This window comes from Engraulis encrasicolus, chromosome 20 (assembly GCF_034702125.1).
Source record: "Engraulis encrasicolus isolate BLACKSEA-1 chromosome 20, IST_EnEncr_1.0, whole genome shotgun sequence".
NCBI classification, from domain to species: domain Eukaryota; kingdom Metazoa; phylum Chordata; class Actinopteri; order Clupeiformes; family Engraulidae; genus Engraulis; species Engraulis encrasicolus.
The window spans coordinates 9,017,484-9,029,363 of NC_085876.1; the positions used below are offsets into that span (position 1 = coordinate 9,017,484).

Genomic DNA, 11,880 nt, shown 5'->3' on the forward strand with positions numbered 1-11,880 from the left:
TGCCCAGGCCCGTCACTAGGTGTGAGAGACAGGGGGGGCTTAGCCCCAGAGGAAGAAAATGCGCGCGTGCAACGCGCGCCGAAATTTTTTCATCTCACCTGCCAAGGTTTTGTCTATGAATTCATTATTTTAAGAGCAAAGAAATCCCACACACTGTCCATTCCACTAACAAACTTTAATACATTGTTTCGGTCATCCGACCTTCTTCATGTTGTATTAAAATTTGTTGGTGGAGTGGACAGTATGTAGGATTTCTTTACACTTGAATGACAACCCCACTGGGATAATATCCTACGCACCTGCCCACCTACAGAGGTGTGCAAAAGCGTCTTCTTGAACAATTATTTTAAGAGCACCATACCGATTTTTGAACACTAGTTACAGTGATTTTTTTTATTTTTTATTTCACATTTTAATGAACATTCCTTATATGTAAGCTAAACAAAACATTTCAAAATGTTTCAACTGATGAATATTATGTACGGAAGTTAATATGATTAGATAAAAATGCTGAGAGCATAATTTACACAAGGACTAGGAACTTTAAGGAGTTACTAACTGCGCGTCTCCAGGAGAAGCAGTGGTCAGGAAGCGATTCATTCAAACAGGTTCCTTACTTGGAAAACTATGCATCCCCGGCAGATATTTGGTCATTTTTACTCCATTAGTAGCTGTTTTAATCAGTTCATGTGTGTTTTCAAACTGTTAAGACAAATATTAAAAACTCAACTATAATTTCAAGACAATGTCAAATTAATTTATTACACTGGCATTGTGAGTGAAAATTGGTACTTTGGTTCTGAAGATTTCATCCGTGTAAGTAATTACACTTTTCTCGAGGTGTTGTTAGTCACAAAGCACAATCCTCTACCTGTTTCCCCCCCGCATAACATATTGCTGTGCACCCTGCTTTTATTGCTGTGCAGTAGGATATAAGTGGCATTAAACAATAAATAAGCAACCATGAACTTGTATTCAGATTAACTTGCCTTCTTGGTGGTTCGTATTCAGTGTTTTACTGCATTTGTTTTTGGAAAAATAAAAAAAATATTTTTTTATTTTTATTTTTTTTTGCAAAATCGTTACAGGGGGGGCTAATACTAATGTAGGGGGGGCTAAAACCCCCCTAAAATAGGCCTAACGACGTCCCTGTTTATGCCCCACCTGCGTAAGGGGGCAGCCCCAAACCAAGAGGCAGACATTGCATTAGGCAAATCTAGGCACTTGTCGAGGGCCCTGACCAAATGTGCCTTCCATAGGGGCCCCAACTTTCATGCCAGCAGCAGTAAGCACACTGACCCAAAAATGTCTAGATGCAACACTGATTTATCTCTGAACTATTCAATGCAAAAGTTGGCAACATGAAGACACACACACAGAACGCCAATCAGATATATTTGATGCATGTATTAACATATTTATTACACAGTTAGGAGTACAACAATACCAGAATCATACTGCAAAGATTCACAGACTGACAGACCATAGAATACAGGCCAAGGAAAAGGCGAAAAACAAAACAAAAACAAAAACAAACAAAATCAACAAAAACCAAACAGATAAAGTAAGGAAAGAAGCTATAAACAAGGAACCACAGCTCTGAGTAGACATGAAGAAAAGCAGTAATAAGTATACTGACAAAGCAATGGAGGACCACTTTTCAGTGTCAGTCTACCATCTACCTGTGGTTCGTGTTTCAGTGAAGTATTGCACAATGACTTGAATTTCATTTGAGTATTTTCTTTTTTTCCATCTTCACAATAAAATTTCTCAAAATCCTCCCCAATACTTCTTTTTTTCACATCATCTCCACCCCAAACCTCCACATCCATCCTCCGAGGGCCCATTGCCGTATTTCACTTACAGAGGTTCTGTTCAATACAACCCCCCCACCCCCCATACCAACAAGCCCCTTGGTGTGTCCCTAGTTTTCAAGCTGGAGAGTAGACACACATGATCTTCCCTTATATGTAAAAAAAGAGGCATGCGTAAATTCACCGGCCTTCTAAAATGTTTTTGTACTGTTTTTATATTCATGTCTTTATATAAAAATGAAACCACATTTTTTTCTTTTTATGTATATCCCCGACGTGAAATCTAAATCATATTGACAAACAGGGCCTAAAATGTTTACAACAGGGGCGGGATAGGTAAGACAGGGAAGAATAAGAGAGGGGCAGCAGAGAAAAGAAGAATGAAGGTTGGTAAAGAAAGTCACATTTCTGATCTTAAATAGCACTGTTCAAACAGAATATTGTATGGAGGTAACACATTTCCTACAATCACAATGATGGTTTTGTCACCTCCTAAATTAAAACCTCAACGCCATCTGTGTGTGCATCAGGTTCTGTTTTACACATTTGTGTGTGTCTGTTTGTGTGTGAAAGTAAGAGGAAAAGAGTTAGAAGACAAAACACAATGTAACAAAACTTTTTTTTCTCATTTTTGATATCATTTCTTATCATTAGGTTCATGAGGTCTGCATTGTTACCAAGGAGTGATATGGTTTTTGCAGCTGTATGCGCCTGTACTTTGGGTTTTTTATTTCTTTTTTGTTTTCCTGTTCTTTTATCGACCATTTTGGTTTGACTAGACCAGCGTCTATCTATCAGCAACGGGTGCTCTTCTCATGCGGTCAGAGGTAGAGTGCGACGTCCTTGCCACCGAAGACTTTAACAGTAGCAAAACAGACAAATAGTGACAAAGAGGAGGAAAGAGAGCTTTCTTTTAGCGGTATTTTGTCTCACATTTTCTCATATAGAAGATTCGTCTCAACGGTTTTGATGATTCCTTTGTGGTTTTGCCCAGGATGATCTGGTGTCTCACAAAATTTTGTTCACGTTTTTGAAACGTTTCAGCAGCTTTGCTGCCACACAGCTTCTGAGGAGATGTGAAAGGGTGTCAGACACCTTTTTGGATTTATCAACCCCGCAGAGTTGAGAAGGAGAGACAGTGTGAGAAAGAGACAGAGAGAGAGAGCGAGAGAGACAGAAAGATAGAAGACAAAGACAAGAAGGAGGAAAATCCACCAGTAAGTACAGTAAACCTATCTCCATCCTACCCCGAGATCAAATGAGTGTCTGTAGCACCATTTCATAGTGTGTTTACTTCATCTTGTATTGTGTGTGTGTGTGTGTGTCAGGCTTGTACGAAATTCCGAATTTAATGAATTTGAATTCAAAGTAATGCCATAATATGAACACTAGGTGGTGGTGTTCTATGTACTCTCAATGGGTGGTGTAGCTTAAATTCAAAGAAATTCAAGGTAATGACACCACCTAGTGTTCGTATTATGGCATTACTTTGAATTCAAATTCATTCAATTCGGAATTTCGTACAAGCCTGGTGTGTGTGTGTGTGTGTGTGTGTGTGTGTGTGTGTGTGTGTGTGTGCGTGTGCGTGTGCGTGTGTGCGTGTCTGGGGGTTGTCTGTCTCCTGTATACATCAAGCTAAGTGTTCATAATCGGTTTCCACTCTTCCTTGCTCCAACCAATCACAAAGAGGTTGTTTCGTTTTATAAATTCTTTTATCCTTTTTTTGAGAAAATATAGAATTACAGATCCTATCAATTTCTCCATGGCTTAGCACAATGCGGTTACAATGGATGCCAGAGCCAACAAATATGGATCAAAAGTAAACCCTGTTCCTTTAGTGAAGAGGTGGGTTGAAATGTAGACAGGTCTTTTCAGGTGGACACATCTAAGGGTCCGTAGTGAACAGGAGAGAGAAGTCACCCCAACTTGCCTCAAACCCGGGTCTCTTGGGGCATCAAACAGAGCCTGTTAGACACAGTGGTCGTAGGGCATGTTTGAACCTGTCTCCCTGGGCAGGGTGACAATGCTTCCCTCAGCTATACAGCAATGATCTCCAAACTCTGGACCAAGGCCCATGGGTGGACCACAAAGGTATACCAAGTGGGCCGTGAAATCATTTTCTAAAAATCTAAATAACATTTGTGTGTGTGCTGTTGTTGACTGTTTCTTATAAAAGGTTGGGAACCCCTGCTGTACAAGGTTACTTGAGCCAGTGGTGGGTGATGGAGTCATAAGAGGAAGCCATGTTAAAAATGGGGCAGAAGAGAAGCTATACGGTAGATGAGAGTGAGGGAAGCAAAGCTGCATCCTCTTGTATGGGGGACAATGTATTCCCAGTAATTTGACAGCGTGACATACTGCACAGTTAAGCAACCTTTTAGTTATTATTGCTCTGTCAAAAAAAGCCTTATTGCACTTTTCAAAGCGCAATGCATGCCTTGTGCAGTTATATCATCATTTACTGTGGTACTGATTCCCCCGTACAAGTTGTGAGGGCTCAAAGAATTTAATTTAAAAGTTTAAGGAGTGGTTTGGTCTGACTCATTTGCATTCAGTGACAGTCAATAGCATTTTGTGACCTTAAATAACACAGCTATTGATTGAATTAGACCAAACATCTCATTTCAAGACAAGGGAGTTGCTTCCCTCTTGGTAACAAGAGAATCCGAGAAAATGGAAAGAATGGAGAGACACTATAGTGAGGAGTTACCGTTACGTTTGAGCAAAAAGTCTTTATGTTTCAGTTCTTGGATACTCAGGTTTTGGTCCTTCATGTCTGTCTTTGGCTGTAATCCATGTTTAGGTATCATTTCATTTGTATTTTTTTATTTTGTAATACTGTGTGAGACCTGGTGCTTTGTTGTGTTAAAGCTGTCTGTCTATGCCTCTGCATTTGGGAGTTGGTTTATTTTTTTTAAAGATTTTTTGTTCTTTTTTTGCTTTTAGTCAATTTTTTTCTTTTTTCTTATAAAAACAACATATATCTCAGCGTTCAGTAATGTGCATGCACCGCCTGTATTTACTCAAAGCAAAGTTATAATGTTGCTAACAAAAGCAGATCGGGATACATTTTTCATCTCAGTTTTTACAGAAAGTCACATATATGCAAAGCACTACAGAATAAAAATCTGTGAAGAATGGCTCTCTACCCAAAGAAAAATGAAAATGGTCAAAAAGCATGCTGAGAAAAAAAGTCTGTGACAGTGCAAATACAGTTATGTACGTCCCTTGTACAAGTCATCAAATGTTTAGCATTCCACGCAACATGCTAATTCTCAGACAAAAGTTCTGAATTTCGTGTGAAATAGCAGCTCTGAGAGATAGCTTGTGTTTCCTGTTCCACAGCGATGGCGAGAAGTCACGTTTGCTCTCCTTAAAGAACCACTTGGGAACTATCACAAACACAGTTGAAATGAGAAAGCAGCTCAAGAAAGAGAGTAAGAAAGAGGGTTCTTCATTTTTTTTCCGTTTGCTTCCCCACATATTTGCACCAGCAAAAAGAAATGTGGAATATGTGAGTATGACCATGTTTTAAACTTATGTTAACGCATCTCCACAATTGTCCAACACAAGTACAATAAATAACCATTAATAACAACTGCACTGGATGCAAGTGCTTGAACACAATCAGAGCTACTAAATGAGAGGGAGAGCAGGAGAAGGTAACAAAGACAAAACGATAATAAAGCCTGGAGGCTGATGTTATGAGAAGAGAGCAGAAGAACCAACCGGAAAGATCTAGGATGCAGAGAGAACCCTAATGGGGAACTGGGGGTCAATTTACAGCCCTTTGGAGCCGAGCCTGCTGTCATGTAGTGAGGGGCCGACAGTCTTCGGCTGGTGGGCGGGACTAATGACTTCACTTCCTGTGTCGCAGAGGGAGTGCACTTCCTGTTCAGAAGTGCGTAAAAGAAGTAGTTCCTTTCTGTAGCCGCGTTAGTGACGCATCCACGCTCCTGCTGCTGCTCAACTCTCCTGTGCTCTTGTCCTTTGACTGAGGAACAGCTTCTCATTTCTCAGTCCACTGACCTGAAGATTATTAAACATCTTGAAGAAGTGCGAGGAGCGGGGGGAGGAAAGCGAAAGAGAGTGCGAGGGGGATGGCAGGTGGGGCTGGGGGTTGGCGGCGATGGACAACGATAAACATCTGTGCTCCTTTTTTTACAATCTGGTGCACATCTGCACTGCATGTCAGTGGAGTTCAGTCCAGTGCACACTCAAAGCCATCCATCTTCAGCTGCCTCTTGTCTCCTTTCTAGACCCCCAATGGCGTTAGTCAGCTTTGTTTTTCTTCGTATTCCTTTTTTTTTAAATTGTCCCTCATCGTCTCTGTCCTTGGCTCAGTCCAATCACAGATAACATTTGTCTTTGCTTTTCCACAGCTGCGAACTTCTCTTGGTTTGTTGGTTTTTGTTTGTTTTGTTTTGTTTTGTTTTGGTAAAGTGTCTTTCAATGAGGTCAACTAGGTTTGCAGTCCCAGCTAGTGGATGTAAGAACTTTTTGAAAAAAAAAAACAGGACAACTTAGAGGGGCGAGATCACTTCATCCTCGTTTTGAGGTCTTCAGAGATAACTCTATTTTTCTTATTTACAAGAAAATAAAAAAAGCGAAAAACAAACATGAGGCAATGACGTTGACGACGACAACAACAAATTAATTAGCTATAGTAATAACAATAGTGACATTAAGCAACTTGTGTGAGTTTTTTTTACATCAAAGAATATCTTTGTGTTTCTTTATAATGGTAAGTCAATATGACCCAATATGGACCTCATCCTTATTCTGTGACTCTGTCCCGATGTTCCCACTCCTCTCTCTTGGTTAGCTTAACAGATATTGTTTTGTCTCTCTTGGTTAACGTGAGGTTGCTGACCTTCCTCTATTTCATATTTAGCATGCTAGCTTAGCATGAACCAGCCTTCATCCCTCCTCTCTCTTGGTCTAACTTTGTGTGCTAGCTGAATGTCTTCAGCAAGCCAGGTGGGGCGTGTACTGCTGGAGGCCGGAAATTAGTCTCGCTGGGAAGGGTGGGATGTCAAGAGAAATGGCGTTTGAGCGGGTGGGGGGAGGTAGAAGGGTGAAGGCATTGAAAGGGAAAAAAAATTGTCTCTGCTAGGCTAGGCTAGCCTTTGGGGGACACTCCTAGCGTGTCGCGGCCTCTATCGTGGAGGGGGTCCCGGGGGTGGCCGAGCGAGGTGTGGCCGCGTGCGAGGGGGTGTCGGAGGGGCTGACGGCTCCGCTGCTGGGGGTGGCTGCGGAGCTGATGGTGGCGGGGGTCTCGCCCTGGTTGTGGCCCTGGTTGTGACCCTGGTTGTGGCCTCCCGGTGGGCCCTGCTGCCCCGGCTGCCCTTGCCCCTGCTGGGCCTGGAGGGTCTGGCCGCACACGTGGTGGTGCTTCTCCCAGTCCTTGTGCTGGCAGAAGGAGCCGCAGTAGCGCGCCGTGTTGCAGCCACTGCACGTCTCACTCGCCTTGCGGCCGCAGTTCCAGCAACTCTGGAGAGAGAGAGAGAGAGAGAGAGAGAGAGAGAGAGAGAGAGAGAGAGAGAGAGAGAGAGAGAGATTCATTATTTAGACGTACTCCAAACATAAAACTTACATATTTATTCATTGGTAAAATTATTTATTTTTCTTGCAAATTAATGATGTCATTATTTGTATTTTTTCGCCAGCCTTTTTGGCTAAGGTTAGGATTAAGGTTAGTAATAAGTATTTGCGGTGCAGTGTCCATTACGGAAGTGTTCATTACATGTTCTTACATTCTAGAAAGGAGGTGTAAACTAAATCATTGCCATGCTACTGCTTGTGTCATCCTGATTATCGCCGACTTTCAAATCTCGTACCGAAATTCTCGTCTGGCCAAGAAGATGCCAAATTATGTTTCTGAACAGCCTGGTTAACCTGCCTCCCTCAGTTTGCTACTGGTCGAGGCCAGAAAAGGCTGTGCCTAAGTTTAAACCAAACATTTTCATAGCCTGGCTAGTATTAGGTACCAACAAAGAGGGGTGCAGAAAAGAAGTCACCCTGTTTTTTCACCCAGACTTCTTTTCTGCTATAGCTCACACTGAAATTGATTCTACAGTATGTACTTTGCGTCCATCATTAGCTAACTGCCAAAATGACTGTCCTCTCCAGTTACACCCAAGGGCCTGTGTGTGTGTGTGTGTGTGTGTGTGTGTGTGTGTGTGTGTGTCTCTCTCTCTCTCTCTCCATGAGCACATATGCGCGTGTGCGTGCCTGCGCGCGTGTGTGTACCTGCGTGCGTGCCTGTGTGTGTATGTAATTGCATCGGCACCCTGCAAAAAGACCAGCAGCGGAAAGGCAGTTATAAACAGCTACTGACAGAATCCTCAAGGGAGACCGGGCACATAAATACGGTAGGGAGCAATTAAAGACAGATGTGTGTGTGTGTGTGTGTGTGTGTGTGTGTGTGTGTGTGTGTGTGTGTGTGTGTGTGTGTGTGTGTGTGTGTGTGTGTGTTTGTGTGAGTGTGTGCGGGTGTGCGAGTGTGTGTGTGTGTGAGTGTGTGCGAGTGTGTGTGTGTGTGTGTGTGTGTGTGTGTGTGTGTGTGTGTGCAGTCGTCTGTCAGTGTGTGTGTGTACAAGCATGTCTATGTGTGTGTGAATTTTGTCTGCATATACTAAGTATGTGTGTGTGTGTGTGTGTGTGTGTGTGTGTGTGTGTGTGTGTGTGTGTGTGTGTGTGTGTGTGTGTGTGTGTGTGTGTGTGTGTGCGTGTGTCGTCCATAAACAAAGTCACACAGAGATGAGAAGGGAATATCAGTGCATGTCTATGCATGTGCACAGGCATATCTATTTCATTTAGGGAGTGTGTATATGGATATGCATGTAACACAGTATATTTGTATAAACGTGCTTCTGTACATTTTTGAATTAGTGTGTGTATTGGTTTGTGCGTGTGTGTGCGTGTGTACATTTCTGCATGCATTTGTTCTCTGTGTGTGTGTGCGTATGTCTGTCTGTGCGCGTGTGTGTGTGCGTGTGTGTGTGTGTGTGTGTGTGTGTGTGTGTGTGTGTGTGTGTGTGTGTGTGTGTGTGTGTGTGTGTGTGTGTGTGTGTGTGTGTGTGCATGAATGACTATGGGGGTTCTGTGTGAGTGTGAGCTGTGTGTGTGTTTGTTCTCTTATTCTTCACTAACTGCTGAGATGGCTAGGTCTCCCACTGTGATCACTGCGCTTGCTTTCCCTCCCTCTCCCTCTCCCACCCCATTAGCTCCTGTAAATAGATACCACCTTCATAAATGTTTGGCCCCTTATGTGATAGACGAAAGGTGAGCTAGTTTGATCACACAGACCTAATGTGTTAAGACAGGGCCCCCTGTGGTAATCAGAAAGGCAATGACAAAGTTGAGTAATGTATTACTTAAGACTCTGAGTAATGACTTGGTAGATTAGTAGTGCGGTAGTAAAGCTTTTTCAACATTCAATCCCACGGGGAAGTGTCCACATTGGCTACGTTTACATGATTTTTTAAATTCAGAATTAATAATTCAGAATTAAATAGCTCCATCGAGTTTACTTTGATCTTTTATTTAATTCAGAATTAAGAAGTGTTTGCATGACGTTTTCAAAGCGGAATTAAGCTTTATTCAGAATCAAATAGAGTTAATTCTGAATTAAATGTCTCATGTAAAAGTAGCCATTATGAGCCTACATAGTAATTCGTACAAGACACAGTCACAAAAACATACGTAGGCAACACTCCTTTTTCTCCTTTTGAAGATGAGATACTGTATTACTATTGGGCCGACCTCGCTGGAGTGGCACAATGCTATTCTGTCCCGATTTAGCGATAGAAAGAACAGCCAGGTCGTGCAGATGAGACACAGCAATATTGCGCAGACCTCGCTCTTCTGCGTGACAGTACCATTACCACGCCAAAAGGAGTCACAGTGCTGTACGTAAAGCATGTGTAGTAGGAGTAGAGGAGTGACTGTACTACTCTGACTACGAGGCATATATGAAGATGAGACAGTACTAGTGTGCAGACCTTGCTAGAGTCACAGTACTATTGTCACTAGATTGATAGATAGATGGAAATAACAGCGATGGTGTATAGATGAGACACAGTACTGACCATGACAAAAGGAGTCACCGAACTATGTGTAGAAGAGACATACTATTCTGAGTCACAGTGCTAGGCTAATGCATGTGTGCAGAGGAGACACAACTATTGCGCAGACCTCGCTGGAGTCACAGTCCTATTCTGATTCACAGTGCTAGTATATGTAACCTATATATACTAGCACTGTGAATCAGAATACTACTGTGTGTAAAGAATGTGTGTAGAGGCAACTCTATAAGACATTACTATGTTTCCAACCTCGCTGGAGTCACAGTAGTATTCTGAGTCACAGTGCCATTATGTGAAGAATGTGTGTAGAGGGAACTGTATGAGACATTACGATGTGTTATTATGTAAAGAATGTGTGTAGAGGGAACTGTATGAGACATTACTATGTGTTATTATGTAAAGCATGTGTGTAGAGGGAACTGTATGAGACATTACTATGTTTCCAACCTCGCTGGAGTCCTCCTGCTGGTTGATGACGGAGAGCGCGTCCTCGGCCGCCTGCCTCTTGGCCTCGGCGACGGTGCGCTCCATCTTGGCGCGTTCAGTGCTGATCATGTCGTGGGCCTTCCTCTCCGCCTCCGCCACGGCCTTCTGCAGCTCGGTCATGGCCTGCCGCTTCACCTCGTTCACGGCCTCTTCTGAAACACACGCCAACAGGCACTCAAGGACTGGACACTCGCAATGTTGCGCAACGACACATACAGCTGTGCTCAAGGAGTGTGCTTACACACACACACACACACATGAACGCAAGTACGTGCACGCACGCTCACACACACACACACGCGCGCGGCGCACACACACACACACACACACACACATCAAGTCAAGTCAAGTCAAGTCAAGTAGGTTTTATTGTCAATTTCTTTACATGCACTGGTCATACAAAGAATTTGAAATTACATTTCTTGCTTTCCCATACAGACATAGACTAATCTAGGTAAGGACATAGACAGTATAGACATAGACAGTACTTATACATGGACTTAAGACAGTATGGACATAGACAGTGCTCATACAGACACACGTGCACACACACACACACTAGTACATCGCCTGCCATTTCAACTTGTTCACAGCCTCTTCTGAAACACACACCAACTGGTACTCAAGACAGTTACAGCACTGTACGTACAGTACATAATAATCTAGATGAAAATGAAGAAGTCAGCTTCAACCAGGATTTTTCTGCTCCCACTTTTTTTTTAAGTAACATTTCGTAAAGTAGGAGCAGCGGTTGCAGCTGACTTTCTCATCTTTTATCTTGCCATTTGGTTATCCTGCTCCTAGGTCAGGCGTTTTTGGATGTTTTTGGATGCAGACTTTAATCTACTCCTTCGCGCATAACAAACCAACACATGGCTTGACCTTGTTCATGACCTCATCTGAAACTCATAGCAACTGGTACTCAAGGACTGATATACTTATACACACAGGATATACTTATATACACACACTAACATACTACAATAACAATAACATACTAATACTTGCCCTAATATGTCACAGCATTACAGTGACATAGTAACATAAACAGTAACATACTAATACTTGCCCTAATATGACACAGCATTACAGTAAGGTACTGCTTAAAGAAATCACTTAATGACACGGATATACTGGTAAACATTAAACATGTTGGTTGGAAAATGCAATAGTCATCACAGTGGTTTAAATTGTGATTTCATTAGTATGAATTTGAGGATGTAATTTGCTGCTATTCACAAAAAAATAATATCAAAAGGCGGTATATTAACAGTAATTGTTTCACTACTGATTTCCCCCGCTAATTAACCTTTTCAGACATGCAGTGGCTTTATTTGGCTTGATCCAAAAGAAGTGACAATCTGTTGGGGAGTTATTTGGAAACAGCAGCATGTGATTTGCATTTGAAATACAAATTGGCTTTTTTTTTCTTTTCATGCCTTTGATGAAGACAGGTGAAAAACTAATTTCTGAACTCACATTGTTGTAAG

At 42.3% G+C, this 11,880-nt stretch overlaps 1 protein-coding gene across 3 annotated transcripts in view; it reads right to left on the reverse strand.

Annotated features, from left to right (window-relative positions):
- Positions 1-3,126: 3,126 nt before the first annotated feature.
- runx1t1 (RUNX1 partner transcriptional co-repressor 1) overlaps positions 3,127-11,880 on the reverse strand; it is a 93,711-nt gene continuing 84,957 nt past the window's right edge. For 2 of the 3 annotated variants that reach the window (XM_063185363.1, XM_063185361.1), the window contains exons 11-12: positions 10,352-10,542; positions 3,127-7,307 (exon numbers count right to left, since the gene is read on the reverse strand). In XM_063185363.1, coding sequence (XP_063041433.1) covers positions 6,957-7,307; positions 10,352-10,542 — 542 coding nt within the window. In that variant the 3' untranslated portion in view covers positions 3,127-6,956. The remainder of the gene's footprint in view (positions 7,308-10,351; positions 10,543-11,880) is intronic. The other variant, XM_063185362.1, reaches the window with a different exon arrangement.